The following is a 21,660-nucleotide window of genomic DNA, read 5'->3' as shown; positions in this document are numbered from 1 at the left end:
GACAAAACCACCTAGTTTCAGGGTGTGTTTGTCTCTTCTGCTAATGCAATACTAGGGAGATTTATAACCTGTACTACAGGGAAATAAAAAACACATTTTCTATATCAGCGACTGCCTAAAACTAGACACACTCTGACTTAATAGTCTGACTATACCATGCTGTTTTGATTTTTTCTTTTTCTTCTTCTTCTTCTTCTGTTTGGATTTATGATCCTTTTCCTTCTTCTCTTTTCTTTCTTTATCCTTTTCCTTCTTTTTACCTCCAACACAAACAGCAAGAACCTGTGTTAAACTACATTAATTTCAAAAAATTCAGCACTTTTCTAAAAAATGAAGGCAACTAATTCCAGCCATTTGCCTAAGAGGAGAAATCCATTCTTAAGTAAGCAGCTTAAAAAACCCACCAATATTTCTTTTTAAATGGTTGCGTGACCGGGAAAGGAGAGGTGTAGCAAGCACGGAGATTTCGAAAAAAAATGTACAAGGATAATGGAGCACTAAAGACTATGAAGAACCAACTCTGAATTGCAGTCACTGCCCAAGGTTTGTCTTGTTAAAATGAGAGCTGCAGGTACTAGGCGAATGAATGCTCTAGCTTCTGTTAAAGTTCTTCTAAGATAAATGCAGGGGAGAGCATTGACCTATTCTCACTAAAGAGGGGTTTTCTGTCATAAGACCACCACTAGATTGTGTAATCTAGACTTAAAACTGAAATTACATTTTTCTTAGATTTTTTCATTTTGCTAGCAACAAAAGCAGGTCTAAAATGTATTAAAAATGGACTCAACACGTAAAGTCCAGCTCAACAGCAGCTATGAATTTTATCACTGAATCCAGCCCCTATGTTTACCCACAGTTCATTCTCCAAAACACATCCACACGTTTTCACTGCTTCTAGAACATCTAAGTATCTTCCTGTGCTCATACTTAACAGTGGGTCAGTTCCATAGAAGTGATCATTAATCAACCATTAGTTAACCAACGTTGGAGTAATTGTATATTTGGTCTTGTCACATTGTGCAGTGAGAACTCTTAATGCAACTAGTAAACAGAAAGTAAAACTTGACCTTGTTTGATATCAAATCTCTAAAACTATATACATTTCTGGTATTTGAGCCCCAGAATGTAATGCATGAACAAAGATGCGTGTGTTTGAGATACAGGACTAGCTTACCATGGAGGCATCCTTTTTGCAAAATAATTCGTTCCATCTATATATTTCATTCTCCTGGGTGAGCCTTGGAATGTGCGTCCTGGTGCCCAGCTGATTGGCTGGGCAGCGGAGGCGCCTGATTGGCTGAGGCGCACCCAGGAGAATTGGTCACCACGGCAGGCCCAGCCGTGGTGGCGAGACGGAGGTGGGCCCGGCAGCGGAGGTGAGGCAGCGGCGGCACTCGGCCCAGCAGCCTGGGCCCGGCATAGGCTGGCCGGAGAGTCCTGGGTTGCCAGAACCTAAAGGGTATACTCGTGGGTCAAATGGGCCATAAGCCAGAATTTGGCTTTTAAAAAGCCAAATCTAGCCACCTAGCCAGAGACTGGGGCAGAAGGTGGGGTGCGGGGAGAGGTAGCTGGCCCCAAAGAGCGCACAGATGCTCTGTGCGGGGTCGGCTAGTTAACCCTATTTTACAAAAAAGCTACACTGTGAGCCAATGGCTGACTTGAGCTGGGATATGGACTCAGGTCAACATTCCACTGCAGAGTTCTAATCATACCTATGTTGTTGCTCTTAAACAGCAGATGTTTCCCTCAAGGAAGATGGTGGTTAATCCCGACTCAAGGAAAAGTGCAACACTCCCAGAAGGTGGGGGTCATGGTTCATCTGCTGGGGCGGGGGCGGATTTTGGGACAGTTCTGTGTCACATGAACCATTCATCAATATTTAGGGTCCACAGCACTGAACATCTTTAAGATGGTGGGCTACTGGTGAATAGTCACCATACATGACAATTGAAAAGAAGGGATTTTGTAAGCATTCCTTTAGGGGTGTGTCCGAACCGGTCCGGCGGCCATTCTATAGAATGGCCAAACTGCCGGACCGGTTCTGCCCTGGTTGGTCCGGGTCTGGGTGGGGGGGTATTGCTTTAAGGGCGGGAGGGCTTGTTTACCCCTCCCGCGCCTCTTTGCCCCTGCCAGTGGCCGTAATCTACTGTAAAACTGGGGCACTGGAAACCAGCTGCCCCAGCCGCCGCCGCTTCCGCCGCCCCCCCCCCCCCCCCGCGAGCAGATTAGAGAAAAAAAGGCTACTGCCTACAAGGAAAGGCTACTGCCGGCCTGCCGCCCCCCCACGAGTGCTCACCAAGTTAGAAGAACTTAGAGAGGAGCTCGCGAACAGAGCTCCTCTCTTATCGAAGCCTCCGGCCCAACCGGGGCCTTGGGCGTGTGCGCACGCGCGCTAGAGCTCTTTATCCTATAGAGCTTTTGCCGGAGGCCCGGTCTACCCGCCGGGAAGAAGCCGGGTAGACCGGGCCTCCGGCGATCGGAGGCCCGGTCTACCCGCCGGGAGGAAGCCGGGTAGACCGGGCCTCCGGCGATCGGAGGCCCGGTCTACCCGGCTTCTTCCCGGCGGGTAGACCGGGCCTCCGGCAAAAGCTCTATAGGATAAAGAGCTCTAGCGCGCGTGGGCCGGAGGCTTCGATAAGAGAGGAGCTCTGTTCGCGAGCTCCTCTCTAAGTTCTTCTAACTTGGTGAGCACTCGTGGGGGGGTGGCGGGTGGCAGGTGGGGGGGGCGGCAGGGCGGCAGTAGCCTTTCCTTGTAGGCAGTAGCCTTTTTTTCTCTAATCTGCTCGCGGGGGGGGGGGCGGCGGAAGCGGCGGCGGCTGGTTTCCAGCGCCCCAATTTTACAGTAGATTACGGCCACTGGCGGGGGCAAAGAGGCGTGGGAGGGGTAAACAAGCCCTCCCCACCCTAAAAGATAGGCTCCCCTTTGGTGCTGGTCCGGACTGCTCCGGACCATGCACATCACTACATTCCTTACGCAACTTGTAAATGAAACATATAATATTCAATGTTGCTTGACCAATATATCTGGCCTTAAATTGCTTGCTTTAATACAGTAGTGTCAGTCCCAAATGGGGCATAGTTTCTTTTGTTTTAAACCTCCCACATAAAACCAGCCAAAACAAACACATTAAAAGCCTGGTCATCTTACGGTCATTAAGAACAGACAAATACTTGCCCTTATGAGAGCATTAACAAGGAAAAAGAGAAGGGGAAGACTATGCTCCTGTTCTCTCAAGTTCTAGCTTTTTTGCTTAAATACTTTTTGTTCATACCAAGTAATGATGAACTTACTCTCTTCCAATTTTGCTCTTTTCTCCATTTTCACTGCTCCTGTGGATGTAAGAAAGGAAAAACAAAAACTTAACAGACCACAGCTAGCAACAGGTTTTTCAGTCTCTGGGTTGCAGATGTTCATTGATCCATTAGTACAGGAGTTCCAAATATGTGGTACTCCAGATGTTGCTGAACCACAACTCCCACCATCCCCAGCTACAATAAAGTGTAGCCAGGGATGATGGGAGTTGTAGTTCAGCAACATCTCCAGATGTTGGGAATGCCGGCATTAGTAGAAGAGTCCACCACCTGCACACTGCTGCTAAGGAATGCTTTAGAAAGACGGTGTGCTTTCTAAAGTGCAAAAGAAGAAATGTTTGACAAATACAACCTAACTCAATTGTCCATGTGAACTCCAATACATACATGGAACCAACAGCAAGGATTTCCTACTTAGATCAATGTCAGGGTCAATTCCAAGTGTGGGGTAGTGATGTACACACATGGAGTTGATCCCAGCATCAAAGTAATCCATTTCTCATGCAGTGAGCTTCAAGCATGCGCCCACATTTGCACATGCATGCAAGCAGTATAAGGATCAAGCCACTAGTGTGAATCTATATTTAACACTTCCTCCTCTCGAAACCTGCCTTCTATAGGCTCAGAAATTTATTTCTACCCTTCAAGGCCTGGACTTCTTCAGAGGACCTCTTTTTAAGCAATCTGTTTTGGTATGACTGCCTCACAGAAGAAAAATGTATAGCTCTCATACAGCAAACTAAGCAGTTTTGTACAGCTCACGAGGAAGCTTGCTAAAACACTTAGAAATCCCATCCGGGTTTTTTTTGGGGGGGGGTGAGGATGGAGATGGAGTTTCTAGCTTTCCTATTTGTAAGAATAAATGTGAACATGTGAATTAGTGAAGGATCTGTAACAAGAAGAGGACTAAAGAACCAAAAGTAATTACTTTCCTGAGTAAGATGGGTTAGAACAAGACACTCTCATCTATTGCAATTTCTGCATTCACCATGTTTTTGAGGACTACTGAATTATATATTACTCTGTAATTAAGATTTAAAAGCTAGCTAGCTCCTCGATACAGTTATGATCAATATTGGATATCATCTTCATCACTAAATAAACTGCTGAAGATTACTATCTAAAAACATTCTGCCCAGAAGGCAGTAAGGAGGAGGTGCTGAAGACAAGATGAAATGCTTACTACACACTGAAGAAGAGTTGAATCCTGCAAATCAGCACATTAGTCAAACTACTCCCTTATACCTTATCTGAATTATCTGCCTTTCAAGAGTTCCCAAACCCCCAAATAGCAGACATGGTTCTGTTCCACTTCTAGTTCTGTTTCCAAAAGTAAAACAATGTTTCATATATACTGCTTTATTCTGGTAAGACTGGAATCTTTACTGGCACAGTCTCTTTGCAATTTTGTTGGCTTGGATCCAAAGAAAAGAAGGAGCAGAAAGAAAGTATCGGGACTGTTTTGTGGCCCTTGTGCAAGCACTAGCAGAAGACATCTCACAGCACAGTAAAACAAATCAGGTTGCTTCATGGCGTGAGAAACATGGGAAATAAGTACAGGGTGCAGACTACAAACTCTAGTGGGTTTCAAGGCCATAAAACCATTTTTAAAAGGGCTTCTACAAAGCCTTGCACAAGTGTTTTTTTGGGCAAAGAAAGAACTTCTCTGGATTTGGGGTCATTCTTCTCATGCAATGCACGCTTGCCATGTTAAAAATAGTCCTTCCATGAGTTGAAAAGGCTTTCTGATACTGAAGGGGCACTTTTGGATCCTCGCCACTTATTCTGCATTGGTTAGTATTCCACTTTCATCCCGAAAGACTAACGGCATAGCTCATCATCCACCAGGAAGTGCAACATCAGAGGTTTAAGCAGGTTCTTAGATAGTTTACATGTTCACTTACTTTGAAAGTAGAAGGATCATGAATTACTTAGCATTAAGTAATTAAACAAACCCAAACACAACCACACCTACAATTAAACATTAAATGGTCTTTTCACACTTCTGAAGACAGCAAACCCAGGTTTACTACCAAATGCACACTCAGCAGGAGAGTTTTATCGATCTCCAGTGAGTGTACCTGAATAGTTCATAGGAACATAGGAAGCTGCCATATACTGAGTCAGACCATGGGTCCATCTAGCTCAGTATTGTCTTCACAGACTGGCAGCAGCTTCTCCAAGGTTGCAGGCAGGAATCTCTCTCAGCCCTATCTTGGAGATGCTGCCAGGGAGGGAACTTGAAACCTTCTGCTCTTCCCAGAGAAGCTCCATCCCCTGAGGGGAATATCTTGCAGTGGTCACACATCAAGTCTCCCATTCATATGCAACCAGGGCAGACCCTGCTTAGCTAAGGGGACAAGTCATGCTTGCTACCACAAGACCAGCTCTCCTCAATTTTGATCACCATCTGTCACCAACTGCCATTTCCCAAGTATAATAATTAGTATGCCATAAGAAGTACATCAAGAAATGTAATGAACAGAGCTGCCAATGCCATTTGCTGTATGACTCAGATATATTTACGGTGCTTCTGAAAGGCATGAGAGCAGCCATTAACATTTTACCTGATGCCACTGGGGCTGCTCCTCCATCAGTTACCGCCTTGGAAGAATGACACACAACCACCTGATTCTCTTCCTTCTCTTTACTAGGGTATTCATTACGGAAAGTGGACTCCGCAGTTAACAACGCTGAAACATCCAAGTTACGGCTTAAGTCAAGAGGAAGACACAGTCCGCGCTTCTCGAGTGAGACATGAGCAACATTGGGAACTATATAAAAGAAAGAACGTAATATTAAACAAGCACTGCATCCCTTAGGGTTGTTGAGCTACACACCTACAGTGGCACAGGTCTCATCTTATTAGTCAAAAACTCTCATTAGTTGGGCAGTGTCACATGAAGGTCTTGAGTTTAATACTTGATTTCTCTCTGGTTCTTTAAACTGAAATACATTACCCTCCAGTAATGCTGGCAGCTGATTTGGGACATTGATGGAGAACTGTTTTCCATCAGTGACTGGAGAGGGAGAACGAACTTTTTCTAGAGAATCATGAGGCAACGAACCAGTCTCTAAGCGCTGTGATCTTCTTCTCCGCTGGCTATTTTTGGAGGATCTAAGGGCACTCACTGGTTGTGGTGGACCTAAAAAGAGACCTTCAATGTTCATGAAGCAGACACAGGTCGTTGTCTTACTCTAATTTTGTTTTAAGACTGTCATATAGCACTTATCTGAAGTGGTTCCCATCTACCACAAAGTCACTTTTTAAAGACAATAAGAAACACAGCGACCTTGGGAAGACTAGAGGAAGGATTCTAGTTTTTGAGGTAATAAGTCAGCTGACCTAGCCTCTTATTAGTAGGAGTGTTTAATGGAAAAACGTAAAAGTAGGTTCTTTCCGAGGGAACAAATCTGACATAAAAGGTCACAGGTAGAACAGGCAGCAAACCCCACTTTAACCTCACTGCTTCACTTAATTTCTGAATCTCACTTCTCCCTAAAAAGATAAAACTTGTTCTGCTGACCTTTTGGCTAATTCTTCGTCAAGCTAAGTGATGTGCCTTTCACTGTTATTTGCTCTAATTTTATTAGATTTGTTTAAATTTGGTAATGCTTCACTGTTGCATTTGCTTGGAAGCCAACTTGAATGTCTCATTGAGACCACACTAGGGGGAGGGAGAATATATGTTTTAAATACATATAAATAAAGTACGTGTACTCACTTAAAATGCTACTATAACATTCTTGAGACTATCACAATATATTTTATGATGTTGTCTTAAGCTAAACACACCCATTCTAACCTAAGTATCTCACTGGATCAGCAAGACCTATGATCAGGCAGGACTTTAGGAAGAAATTTATTTTTTGGTCCCACAAGTCTCTATTAACATAACATTTGGTGCTTACTAGATAATATTTTGAAGTGATCCCATTATCCTGTAGATGAGGGTAGGTTATGATGAATTTGATTTATCCAGATAACTATTCTTGCTAGGAAGAAATATCCCTAGGGGCAGGAAGGATCCTATATGCTCTTTGGTCCTATTCAAGGATTTGTCTTTGGAAGAAAAAGAAAAGTTTATAGTGATGATTACAGTGGTCTCATTTCATCCATAGTTAAGCACTTTGAAATCCCATTGACGATAATGGAAGAGATTAAAATATACACTTAACTCACCCATTGAAATCAATGGCTCTTCAAAGTTTTGGATGGATTGAGCCCAATGTAGTTTGGGTTCAATATATGCCTTCATAGAATCACTTCAAAAGCTCACACATGAATATTAAGTATTATAGCTGAAGTCTTGTTATTTAAAATAATCCTCTCAGCTCAAAAATGGAAATTTGAGGAAGGGGAGGGACAATCTTTGCAGCCAGTTCATCTGGCTACAAAAATGGTGGCAAGCATCCTATACGAACCCAGGGCAGCAGTTAAATAGTGCAAAGGATTTTCAATACAAGAAAGGCAGAAATAAATCATCCTCAATGAAGGTTACTTACCGACATCATGTGCTATTGCAACAAGTGTGGATGGTAACGTTTAATGAGGGAAGATTTTAGAACGTTATTTGCAACAAAACATTTTATAACCAAATGGAAAAAGATACACCTGTGTATTCAGCTGCACCCCTCCCCCCACTCCCGCAAACCCTTTCCCACTGAATTGATCTGAGACACGGTCCAGTCAAAGTTAAGTTTCATTGCTTTCAATGAGCAACCAAAGCATATGCTCATTGACTCCCTCAATGAAAGTCAACAGGACTTAAAAGTGCTTAGCTATTGCTGGATCATGCCTCAAATCCTTTTCCAGAGAGTATCAGTTGTAGATGCAAGAAAGCAGTTCTTCTGACCCCTTATTTGACCACTGACCAGGAGTGAAGCAAAAGGTTTAGGCTAGTGTTTAACAGGAGTCCACATTCTTTCTAATTTACTACTGACTAGGGTCTAAACCTACTGAGGGTCACATGTTAAATGGTGCAGTCTGAACAAGGTGGGTAGAAGCAACATCCTCCTCCTCCATTTCACTGCTGAAGGATTTAGGTACCTTCTAAAATTGCAGCCATATCACTGATGGGAGGCGTTCATTTCCCAGGCCTCATCTAAGCCAGCCTCCGTGGGGCTTTATCTTAGAAGTCAAAACTCAACCTTTCCCCCGCTATTATGCCATAGTTGGAGGAAATCTCACACAGAATAGGAAACTGTAAACTCAGCAGGTACATTATGCCAGCAGTATTCCTCAGTGACTGGAAGAGGGGGAAGCAGAACACACAAGAAAGGCTCATCTTCTCTTTCTGAAGAATCAGGCCCTCCGAGCAGACTAGCTGTATTCTTTGCTGTTCCAAGTCGTGTGAGGAGTTGCACTCTTGCCAGGGCTTTCCACCACCTCAGAAGGGCCAGTCTATGCTGCAATTTCATGCGCCACACTGTGTACTTAATATGAAGGACCTAGTCAAGGCTTGGAAAAAGCTGGACACCTGGGATGAGTAAACAACAACAGCCTCCAAGCAACCAGGGAGGAAAACCTTGGCCAACTGGAAGAGTTGGTGGGGCCTCTCTTTCCCCCCTCCTTTCAGGTGGAAAATATGTAAGGAATTGCTAATATAGGATACCAAATAGTTTTGTAGGCTGGTAACTTTGGGGAGCTCAGTTGTAACGTTGTACTACCCCATGTCACAACTTACTTGCGTTTCAAGTTTTGTTTTTTGTTTTTCGCAGAACCCAGCTAGTTATACACAAGCCACATTCAAATGAAACAAACAAAAAAAATCAATGATGGTTATTTCCCAATGACTATAATTATGGTATGTTTTAAAATGTCTGTGCTCACTAGTTTTATTTATCACAGAAGAAGGAAGCTGGGACACCAGGGTCAAATCCTCCACTTGTATTAACTCTGGGGAAATTGGTGATTTAAGGGGCTTTATACACCCTGCAGAATCTCCAGATTCTTGTTTGCATTTCTTGCTGCGAGCCTTTCCTGAAGACAAAGTTGAGGGCAACAGTGCAGATTTCTGAATGTTGGCAGAACTGCTAATATCAGCTTCATTTTTTTTCTGACTTTGAGGCTTAGGTGATATCTCCTGAATAAATAATAAGAAATTGATACTTTTATTGCAGTTTCTTCATTGCAGCTCTTGTATTCTACTTTGATTTTTTAAAAAAAGAATAACTTTAGTATTCAAACACAGACACTTTCAGAAAAAGTTAAATATTAAAAACTAAGCATTGATACTTAAGAGGGACACAGCCAAAGACCACCATCCCAATCCAGTGACCTAATCCAGAGTGTAGAGGCCATGACGTGCCATTCCCTTCCTGGAACAGATTCCCGGTTCATTTCAATGGAGAAAGACTGGTCCACACATGCATTCCTTTGCAAGAACCGACTGGCTTACTCCACAGAAAGGAAGGGGGATCCCACCCCACATGCAAAAAACCCCAAACCCTACATCATCTTACCACACATGGATCTCTGGATCAGGATGCAAGACCTTAAAACATCTCTTCATTTCTCATAAATGGAAAACAGTAATCATTTTACCGACATACTAGTCACTATAAACTAAACCCACATTTTGCTGTGTTTCTAAACTACTAGTTCTTGCCTACTAGTTCTCAAAGGCCCAACTAACAGGGTTACTAAAAACAAAGATTTGGGGGGCATTAATGTACCCAAGGAAGCAAATGTTCTACTTTTATCATTGCTAGACCCAAAGATCTTGAAATGAAGTTGGCAGTAACTAGAATGTTTCCCTATAAATTTAGTTTAATTTGAATATAAGACATGAAGAGGCTGGCAGTGTCCCTTTTATATTCAAAATCAACAATGATCAAACTGATCTTAGTGTAAGTAATCTGAATGTCACCACATGTCTTTCCATTAGGATATCACAAGTGCAAAGACTGTTAATAAAAAGTTTAGGTACCCCAAAAGAGAGAGAGACAGACAAAAAAGGGGGGAAGGGGGGAGAACAAAAGAGTTGTAGGCTAATCAAATTGGGGAAAAATCAAAGCATACTGCATTTTTAAAAACATGAATGTTTATGCAAATATTTTTGCCCAACACACATAATATATAGTTCTAAATACCAACTTTTTCTGAGTTTGCAAATAGTGACACTGGATTTATGGCTGGGACAAAAAAGTGACTTTCCTACATCATTTAAGATGCCGCTCCATCTAGTATGCAAGATCATTGCGCCAGTAAACTCATCAAGCTGCTGGAGAAGTTCAGGAACATTTTACCTCTTTTGGTTAACTCCCCAACCCTCCAAATATCATGCAAACAAAAACAACCACAGTCATAATCTGGTCACGTTCTATGGTTTTCAGACGCTGTATGCAAGAAATGACCTTTGGGTATTGATTGCTAGCTTTGTCCCATAATTCCAGAAACTTAAGAGTAATAGATCAGGAGTGGACAACTTGTCGACGATTTTAGCTAGTCTTTCCAAACCATACATCCCTCCTCTCCACCATGGACATTGACCAGATAAATGTGAATCAGCCCCCTCTGCAGCTATGGAACAAACATGACAACTGCCACAAGCACCGTAAGATTAATATTGCATTTGGCATGAGGGTTGCTAAGACAGGATAGAATAGTTTTGAATCTGGTCCACAGCCCTTAAGTTGTCCACTCATGCTCTAGATACTAAAAAGCCATATTCAATGTTATGCTGGAAATACCACCTAAAAGGTATGGTGATTGTGAAACATTCCAGTGAGCACTTGTCCATTTCCCTTGAACCAGTTATTCATGCACATTGAACACAATTCATCCATGTCACACGTTTGAGGGTGGTAGAATACATCTATACTGTTTAAGAAACTTATTACCAGAAATTAATTAGAGCCATAACGTGTAAATAAATGATTTTATTGTTTATCTTCACATGTGTGAAAGACATCACTACAGCAACCATTACTTCCAAAGTTACAAAATTATTTAAAACAAGGTTTTAAAAACTTGTTCTAATAAGGTGCTTAACCTCTTAACAAGGACAAAATTAAACATTAGAAAAACCTTAACGAGCATTATTCATTCATCTACGCAGAGTTTGCTCAAAAGGAAATACAACATGGCCCAACCCTAATACAGTTAAATAGACTACTGTACCTGCATCATGTAACCTGAGGGTTTAGGTTTAACACAGTTGTAAACCAGATTTGAGGTGGCGGGGGGGGAGAATCAGCAGCCTAGTAGGACTGCGGACCTGAATTTACCTTTTGCATTACATTTCTGAAAAAAATCTGAAACATTTTAACCATAAGTATTATAGCTGCACCTCTCTGGCCTAGTACAGACACAGTCCTGGCTCCCAGCATGCAGGCTCTCTCCCTTCTCTTTCCCTCTCCAAAATGGGAATTTCCTCCATCCTTCTCTTCCCAGCATTAACCATGGTTTAAAATTATATGGGCTCTGATGCTAATCACTACTAACACACAAACTGGGTTCTCTCACAACCATGGATTGAATAACTACTTCAAACCACAGTTACAATACCTGGTTTACATCTACACATGTGTCACTTGAAACCATGGCTAGCACTAGGAGGAGGGAGAAAAGGACTGCTTACAAGGTGGGTGTGCATTCATACATCTATAGCTTTCAACTGGCATGTTTCTGGGAGCTAGAATTGCATCTGTGTTGGTCCTCCGATGTTTTATTATTCCACTGCTATTTGTTTCATCTGGGCTAGCAATTAGCTTTTTTTAATATTTAAAAAAACCCGTAAGTGCAAATTCAAAATTTCCCCTACCAGAAAAAGGTCATAATTTATTCCCCATTAGGAGAGCGTTTTCTAGTAACTGAATGCTTTTAAAGAAAGAGTCCACATAACCAAAGACACATTTTGTAGGCTGTTAATCTATAATATTGACTACATTTTGTAGATACACAATTTTATTTCTATCGCTAATCAACAAACAGCCAACTTAAAATGTGCAGTGTGTTCTATCCTGCTATGCTTCCAGAACACAAAGTCTGCCCCCCCCCCCCAAGACATTTCAACAAAGGATCTGCTTGGTAAATTAAAGACAGTGTTGCATTCTTTGCGCAAGAGTCATCAGGTTGTCAATCATTCCATAATTGCTTTTTTATAGATCTGAAAGCAGCACACTGAAAGGAAACTGGCTGCAATATCCCAAACCACTTACAAATTCATGAGATGCCACTAAAGATTGCTCTCCTATCACACATTGGTAGGCACGTATGGTGAGGAATATTCTGTCCGCTCCTCTTCACTGTTTCTGGCACACTGTGGTCTGGATTGCATGTGTGAATTTGTAGAATCAAATTCATTTGTAAGAAAGGGGAAAATTCTGCGTGGTGTGGTTAAGCACCTCAGGGCCTTCCAGTTTCCAAGATATTATGAAGCCTTCATCTGCTTCTAAGTGTCGTTCTTGGGTTGCAGCCTGTATCCTTAATAGGCAAAACTAGGATAGAACTACATATTACAAAGAACTCAAGAGCTGCCACTGAAGGATGTCAAGTCCTATACTGGGTTTCCCCCTGCATCTGCCAATGTACCTAGTTCAACTTATCCCATATTCTGATGCCACGGCAACGTGAAGATTTCTGCCCCTGCCAGCAGCGGTAAATATTGTGGGCAAGGGTGGGAAAAGGCACACCACAATGACACCAGGATGCAGGTCAAGTTGAGCTACACCAGTGGTCTTCAGCTGGTAGATCGTGATCTATAACTGGGTTGCACCCAAATATCCTTTTTTTAGGTTTTAATAAGAGAAGAGGATGTGAGTTGAGGAGACAGAAAGACGGGCCCACATAGTAAAAAAAAAATCAGAAGTCGACCCATCTTGCACGCTAGGGCTAAAGGTGGGTCCTGGAACAAAGAAGACTGAGAACTACTGAGCTCAATGTTATGAAGCTGGAGGGGCAGTCACCCTGTATTCCACTTCAACAAAAGCTGCTGTTTGGGGCAGACACCCTGTATTCTTTGTAACATGCAGTGCTGTTCTAGGAAGCTGCATAGCGTGGAATTTTAATGTTGACTTTTATGCAAAAATATGATAATGAATTGACATCGCAGTGACTCAGAAGTGGCCAATAAGGATCTGTCAAGATTTACAACTGAGCCCTAGTTTAGGGATCAGGGAACATTATGGGATCAAACACACCCACCCTTCAGATATGCAAACTGCACCCCTTCCCTAGACACACAGTTTTTACAATTGCCAGCCCAACATTAAAATGAAACCAGGTCCCCAAGTGAGTCAAGGATAATAGCCAGTTCTGTTTTGACCTGGCTGATAGTCACACAACACTGAAGCCAGTTACAGGAGAGTAGCCAGAATTCACTGTGTTCCCCTGGGTCACTCCCAATCCCTAAAGTCAGGTTCAACTGCTAAATCTGAACCCTGGCACCAGGCACCATTAACAAAGTGCACCCAGAACCAGCATAGGGTCAATGCGGGATAAGGGAAAAAATGAAACAAAACAGCGTTGATATGGGTTCTTTAGATGTGGATTTGTAACACAGTACAAAAGAACATTTCAGAAAGGAGTTGGTTTGTGTGTTTTTAAAGGGGTAGAAGAAAAGCACTCTCCTTAAAAGGGGAATTTAAAAAAAGAATACTAAGCAGTAAAGATTCAAGACAACAAAAAAGCCACATTAAAAATGAATATTAAGGCTCTGATCTGAATAAATGTGTGTATAGATTTAGGACTCCCTTTAGCTAGCCTTTGTGCAGGATTTACCAAGACAGGGACGCTTCCAGAAGTCACTCCTGTCTGAAAAGTGCTAAACATGTTAAGGGCACAACCACATAATAGTTCTGAGAAGAGAGGGTTCAAATGCATAACAAATTCCACAAGCCTCCAGCCTGTGGCTGTCTCCACCCATCCACACTGTAGGCTGGCAGTGACTGGGGGACCACTGCAGAGTCTGCAGCACATATGGCCATTATGTCATTAGCACCCAAACATGAGGTCTTGCTTTTTTTACATCTTGTTTAGCACACGTCTAAAAATAGGACAGGAAGTCACTGCCTACATCATGCAATGAGCCTGTGAATGACTCTAAGTATGGCTTTTAGTTAACAGATTCTGTCCAAGCAGGGGACAGGGGTGTGTGCGCGCACACACATGCGCACACACATACCTCAACACTTTTTGCAGCATACACCTTGGGAAAATCCAGTGCTGTTTGTACCAAGACCAGGTCAAATCACTGATCAAGGTACAACTGGAGGTTGGACCGGTGGCAGAGCACGTTCCTCGGTAAAAAGGAACATTGCTCCTCAGAACTGATCACACAAGCTATGTTGGTTGGGAAGGGCTCCTGCCAGCCAAAGAGATGCAAACGAGAAAGGGCTCAGGTTTAAGTGGAAAGCTGGAGGCTTCCCTGCCAGCATGCCAACTCATGAATAAGGAGCCCAAACTGTAACCCCACAGCAGACTGGATTATTTACTCATGTGCAGGAGCTGTGCTATTAGCTATGGATACCAACTGCACATCCTCCGACAAGAGTTTTCCAGGAAGAGGGGGGAAACAATGCCCACAGACCAACATGTTTAGCACTTATTTTCACACATGCGACTGACTTCCAGAAATGAACCTGTGGGTCAACTGAAGCATAAGCAGCAATTCCTAGTATGGTTAGTGATCTAGCCCTGTTGTTAGTAGGCACAATCATGCGCAAAACATGAGAGAGGCAGGAGAAAATTCAACTGAGCAGAGCAAGCTAGGGAGAATGTGGCCATCTCCACAGCAGAAGGTGGACTCAAACCAGACCCCTAAGATGTTTTTAATGTCTCTTTTTCGTATTTATTAAAAATATACATCCTAGCAAAAAAGGTATGGCTCATTGAACAGTTTCATAACACATATACAAGTTTACAACACCAATTCTTACAATAGAAAGGAAACTTCTTAACAAAAGAAGTTTTGCTAGATGTCAAAAAACCCTGTGTCAAAAGCACAAACTAAATTTGTGTTAAGGGTCTTTTAAGCCACTTGTGGGCACAATTCCAACTATATTGAAACAGTACCTGGGACAGACATCTGAGTTTTCGATGCTCACGATGTTTGCTTATGAAGATAAAGGTAGCCATTATTCGGGACATAAGCTTTCCAATCCTAAGTGCACACTGTGGAAGTCAAGTTCAACAGATTTGAATCTGAACCTGCTTCCATGTTATGCATCCTTAAGATCGCAGACTTACTTCCATTAACTCCGGTTATGCAGAGGTGTAAACATACAAACAATTTTTTAATCCTCTATTACTGTCTGTCAGGCAGGGCAATGTTAATGTCATGGACCTGATACTTCCCATGGTACATTCCAGTAGGACCCTTGCAAAAGAATCAAACTCTACAATTTCATACCTGCTCCAAGACTGGAGCTGCTTCTTTGTTGCTTTCCTTTTTTTCAGCACCATCAGCGCCAACAGCTTTGGAAGCCAACAACCCTGCAAAGGAAAAGGGAGCACAGAAAGAGAATTATTCTGAAATGACTTAGTCATGAGGGTATGCATAATCCTGTAGATGTATCCGAGCAAACCGGAAACACTGGAGAACCTAGCCAGCTAGCTCTCTTTGTGGGCAGCAAATATTAATTCTTATATTATTGACTAATGGTTTTCCCTGTCTGACATTGGACAAGATTAGCTTTGCTTTCCAAAGCTCTTATTACATCCAGACTAGAACTGGATTGGACTAGGGCTATAGCAGTATTCCCTGACTGAAAATTTTTAGTGATCTTTTTTCTAAAAACCACTCAGAAGAGAGTTATGTCGATCTATGGCTCACATACTGCTAGCTAAAATGTGATTTTGTGCAGCTGCACTTCCAGTCTATGCCTGCCAGGATTCTTAGTATTATTATCATTATTATTTAACCTATTTTTATACCGCCCCAAACTTGCGTCTCTGGGCAGTTTACAACAAAAAACAGGAAAGTTAAACATTAGTTAAAATAAATGACAGCATTCCAAAGCTTGAAGGCTATCTGCAAAGAAAATTATGAATGCCCCCTATAGATCCGTGCTACAAGTGTATCTGATGATTTCATAGTATACTTTGTAAAATGACCTAAGAGCGAGCCTATCATAGCTAAACTTGTGCTTTTATTAGGCAATTCAGGTCCATTAGAGAGTGGCATGTCTTGCTTTGCTGCTTGTAAAATTAAGAGTAAAAGCAGTTTATCAGTTTCAGTTTATTTGAATGTATCTGTATTAGAATGACATGTAACTTTTATGCAAATGTGTAGTTTGATACAGTATTTTTTTTAGGAAGCTCACACAAATAAAATGTGACTTAAGTATACAGTCAGGGAAGGGTGAAGTGAAGAAAAGTAGCAGGGTTTTTTTTTCATTTGCTGACTTCATGTCCATTAAAGGATATTATTGAAGTCAAAGTATCATAGAGCTGTGAGGTTATAGTAAAAAAGTAAAGGATCCGGCAAACAAGATTACAACTTGCCCTCTTTTATCCCCAACAGGGAAAATAAATCCCAAAGGAATTAGGCTTTGGTTTTCAGCTGGGCTGCCCATCTTGCTTTTTAGAAGCTTCCACAGACATCCCCCTCTTCACTCTCCCTTTGGTTTATAGGGATTTCCAGCAACATTATGGATAAGTACATTTAAATCTTCAGACTGCTGCTTAATTGACAGCTTCTGATGTTACAATACAAGCAAGAGGGAACAGACTTGGTATGAGAAACTTACATCCTGTCTTTTGCAAGCTCTGAGTGACACATGAAGCTGGATCCCTTTTCTGTTTTGACAGATGCAAGCTCCATGCACATGTTGGCGCTTACCAACATAGGTAAGATGCAAGAACTTCTACAGCTCATGATTCAAGTCACTGGCTTACCCTATTGCCACCCACTGCCCAATCTGGAGGCTGCTTTCAGTCATATATTCTCATTCATTCAACACAACACTGTGAGATCTGCTTAAACTGAACAATGATCTTTGTGTACGGTAAGGGGTGCTGACAGTCTGTACAGCCTCTGCACTCGCTAATTAGCAGTGGTGGAAAGTGACGGCACAGTGACAAATCCACCATGACCAAAGGAAGTTTCTGTTGGATGTGAAGGGCTGGAAAAAGCCATTAAAGTCATTGGAGAAGTCATTAAAGCAGGGAACTGTAGTAACTCCTCCACCTGAACCCGTTCTGCTACAGCAAAGTGTCTTTAGAGGAACAAAGCTCTTGGAGACACTGGTCCTCCTTTCAGTTTTCTTCTCCCATGCAAGTCTAGCAAGTCTATTGCATTAGGCACAAAAGGTTAAGTGAAAGCAAATAAAGCAAAGGGACCCATTTTTGCTGGTTAAATGGATTCAAAGTACCACGAGTCTTAATATTCCTACACTCCCAAGTTAGTCCAGAACATACAACTGTACTGCTCTCTAGAAGTGTATCTATAGATATATTGTGTGAACAAAGCAAGAGTTAAACCTACGATTTCAATGCACTCATGAGATGTTGACATCTTCCAAAAATACTAAATACCAATACTATATATCTCCCAACATCATTATATATGCAAAGTGTCCACATGAATGTACACAACATAACTGAGTGCAGCTTCTTATGGCAGAAGTATGAATATGAACAACAGTGAAACAAAGTAAAAGCTACAGATTGCCAACTGTTACATAAGAGCTTACCAGTGATCTTGTTAAGACGAGCCCGCTTTGCCTGAAAGGAGTTGCCTAGATTATTTTTCCTCTTGTGTGTTAATGTATTCGCTGCCTGTACAAAGGCAATCTTTGGGACGTCCACTAGAGGGAATCCTACATTGACGAGGAGAGAAGAAACCAGGTACTAATTCAAATTCATACCTAAAAGCAAATACTTAAGACTATATTTGAACACGTGTTAATTCTACGCATGTAACAAGGAGACAAATCCAAATATTTTGCTTAGGTGATCTGAAGACAAAACTGCCACATGCTTTTAAACATTGTGTGGTATTTACTACATTATTGCTGTAGAGCAATGTGCAGTGTTCTATGGGCAAGGAAAATCCAAGTTGAGAGCTTTTAATATCTCCAGGCAGGGCTAGGAAAGACTTCTGCCTGAAATCTTGGACAGTTGCTACCAGACAATGTAGATAAGAATGGGTTAGCTAGACCAATGATCTGGCTCTGTATAAGGCAGCTTCCCGTGTTCCTATGAATTCCAGTAGAGGATGTGGTATGGATGCCAGTTGGGTGTAGGTGGCCTACATTCAAATCTTCTCTGGATTGGGGATGGGGCTATAGCTCAGTGCAGTGTTCCCTCTATTCCCAGATGTTATGGACTACAGCTCCCATAATCCCCAGCAAAAGGCCATTGCACCTGGGATACTGGGAGTTGTAGTGACTAACATCTGATAATCCCTGTCAGAGGAAACACTGGCTCAGTGATAGAGCATCTGCTTTGCATGCACAAGGTCCCAGGTTCAATCCAACATTTCAAGGTAGGGCTGCAAAACTTGGAGAGCTGCTGTCAGTCATTGTAGACCATGGATTCTCAACACTGGGTCCCCAGATGTTATTGGACTTCAACTCCCATAATCCCCAGGCCCAGTGGCCTGTGGTTGGGGATTATGGGAGTTGAGGTCCAATAACATCTGGGGACCCAACATTGAGAATCCATGGTAGACAATACTGAGCTAGATGGAACAATAGTCTGACTCTGTATAAGCTTCCTATGTTCCTGTTCAGTTACTGAACCATAGCCACTGGACCCACGGCCTGATCCATAATACATCCTGGAGCTCTAAAAAAGGGGTATCTTAAGCTTTAGCAACCAAGCAAATAGAGACCACCCAGCGGTAATTTATTTGTAATAATCCCTAGATATGCCGTAGTCGGTGGCATTGTGTGCTTGTCTGTGAGGCAGATAGCCAAATATAAAAAAAGAATACCTCTGGAAAGAGGGCATGCAGGGGTTGTGTGCAATTCTCTACTTGGCGGGATTCACACTGCTATTAGATAAAAGATCTGGACAGCAAGATGATCAAATATGCAGACATCAAAGATGATAAAAACCCAAATCAGGACCTGTCCAATCCGCATGAATTTAAAACTGCCTCTGTTGAAAAGTCTAAAATCTGTAGTGATGTGGAAGCTCTCGCCTTTGACTGCTCTTTCACGTATACTACCCACCCCTTGATGTCACATGCAGAGAGGTATTCACACAACCCTGGGGAAACGGGATGTATATAGCAACAACTTAGTATGTACCAAATGTCTCACTGGACGTAGGCTGTTCTTCCTTCTTCTGGACTTCCTGGACAATTGTGGAGGTTGAAGTTTCTTCCTTCTTTGAAGGTACTTTAAACCATTTTTTCTCCTCTTTGTCCTTATTGCTGTTTGCACTGGTCCGCGGTTTAACTCCTGCTTTGTTTTTGGCTGCTGCCACAGCTGCAGCTTTGACCAAAGCTATCCAATCCTTCAAAGAGGAACAAAGAGGAAGAGGATGACAATCATCTGCTTGTTAAATTGAAATGTAATTCAACTGTGAACAGAATTATGTTATAAAGAAGAGTGACTGGGAAGATAATACTTTTGTATTTCATGCCTATAGATCAATATTTTGCATTTTTTCCATGCAAACTAAAACTTAAAATGTGTCATCATTATATACATCTGAAAAGTGATAGAAAACTGCACACACATACACACCCCATGTTGTCCAAGGTCTTGGAGGGGGCAGGCCCAGAAGAACTGCACAAACAAAACAAGCTTTTAAATGTTTTGTTGCAATTGTTCCCACAGCCAAAGAGGCAAACTTAGCTTTAAAAGGGGCTTGCCACTTCAGCCGACAGGGATGGTAACAATATTTGTTACATGCCTAAAAACAAGGCACCACGTAACACAGGAATGTACAACTCTAGCCCTTCAACTGTTGTGGACTGCAATCCCCCACCATCCTTGACTATGGGCCACAATGGCTGGGCATGATGGGAACTGTAGTCCAACAATAGCTGGAGGGCTCAAGTTGTGTGAACATGGACAGATCTATCTTCCCTCAAAGAACACTGAAGGGAAATGAACTTTAGTAACTGGAGCAGCAAATCTCCATTTGAGTTCATATTTTGCTCTTTCAAGAAAAATACACTGAGCATATACTGGCTCCTCCCTTTTTCATTCCCCATCCTTTCAACCTCTTGGACTATTACAAGAGTGGACTCCTAGATCTTGTTGGGTATTTTTCAAGAAGCACACAGATCTGGAGATCTTTAAAGGAGAAACAAGGGCACACAAACAGAACACTCTTTACATAAGGCAGCCCTTGTTTTGAGGACTGTAAAAGGTTTCATGTGAAGACCAGCCTCCATCAGTCGTTTCACATACAACTTTCCAATTCCACAGAGAGAGACCTCCTTTCTACAATCATCATACTGCAATGAACATCAACGAATGCAAAGAAAAGAAGGCACCGCAATTCCCTGTGATACACAAACTCAATCTCCAAATCAAAGCCACAAACACCACAGAAAAGCTATGTTACAGAAAGACAGCACGTGTAATCACCCATGTTGCATGTATCATTACAGCAGAGGCTACATTCCTTTCCATATGTAAAGTTCTAAACCATACCAATTTATTTATGAAGCCACCTCTCTGAATGCAGGTGGTTTCTATAGCACGTCTTTATGGAGCAAAGACATCTGATCAACCTCAACTGAGGTATGCTCTCTTATTAGTGTTAATTCATCTCTTCAATTTTTAATTCATCTCTTCAATGTTTTATTATTTATTCATTCAATTTCTATACCGCCCTTCCAAAAATGGCTCAGGGCGGTTCACACAGAGAAATAATTTTTTTAAAAGTTAATCAAAATGGCTCCCTGTCCCCAAAGGGCTCACAATCTAAAAAGAAACATAAGATAGACACCAGCAACAGTCACTGGAGGTACTGTGCTGGGGGTGGATAGGGCCAGTTTCTCTCCCCCTGATAAATAAAGAGAATCACCATGTTAAAAGGTGCCTCTTTGCCAAGTTAGCAGGGATTTGCCACCCAGTCATCCTGAGGTAGGGTTTTTTTCAAATGTTGAGCCTGATGCTTTTAGAAGAAAGCCTGGAAATAAACTGGACACCATTTGTGTGGGCCATTTTAGATAATATTTTCATAATTGCTTTCCTGGGAGAGTACTCAAGAATTCCTAGTGGTGGAATGCATGCATGACTTACTAAAGATTTTAAGAGCTGTGTTAAAGATCAGCTCTTGGACTCTTACTTTTGTGGCTATCTACACCCAGGGAAACTCCACCATTCTGTGTTAAGTCTGAATATTTCTGATACAGATCTCTCCATGTAGGATGCCCCACATGCAGACGTCTCCAGTCTCTCCAAATGTCTGCCTTTATCCACTCTCCTTCACCT

General features: G+C 42.1%; 1 protein-coding gene across 6 annotated transcripts in view; it reads right to left on the bottom strand.

Annotated features, from left to right (window-relative positions):
- PHF20L1 (PHD finger protein 20 like 1) overlaps positions 1-21,660 on the bottom strand; it is a 70,528-nt gene that overhangs the window by 18,052 nt on the left and 30,816 nt on the right. For 3 of the 6 annotated variants that reach the window (XM_053313625.1, XM_053313624.1, XM_053313627.1), the window contains 8 exons: positions 19,516-19,723; positions 17,953-18,078; positions 15,669-15,751; positions 9,146-9,398; positions 6,273-6,458; positions 5,880-6,086; positions 3,292-3,330; positions 156-263 (listed from right to left, as the gene is read on the bottom strand). In XM_053313625.1, the coding sequence (XP_053169600.1) occupies positions 156-263; positions 3,292-3,330; positions 5,880-6,086; positions 6,273-6,458; positions 9,146-9,398; positions 15,669-15,751; positions 17,953-18,078; positions 19,516-19,723 (1,210 nt within the window). The remainder of the gene's footprint in view (positions 1-155; positions 264-3,291; positions 3,331-5,879; positions 6,087-6,272; positions 6,459-9,145; positions 9,399-15,668; positions 15,752-17,952; positions 18,079-19,515; positions 19,724-21,660) is intronic. The other 3 variants (XM_053313626.1, XM_053313628.1, XM_053313629.1) reach the window with 3 other exon arrangements.

The sequence above is a fragment of the Hemicordylus capensis genome, chromosome 4 (genome assembly GCF_027244095.1).
Source record: "Hemicordylus capensis ecotype Gifberg chromosome 4, rHemCap1.1.pri, whole genome shotgun sequence".
Taxonomy (NCBI): Eukaryota; Metazoa; Chordata; class Lepidosauria; order Squamata; family Cordylidae; genus Hemicordylus; species Hemicordylus capensis.
This window is presented reverse-complemented; position numbering and strand designations above follow the sequence as displayed.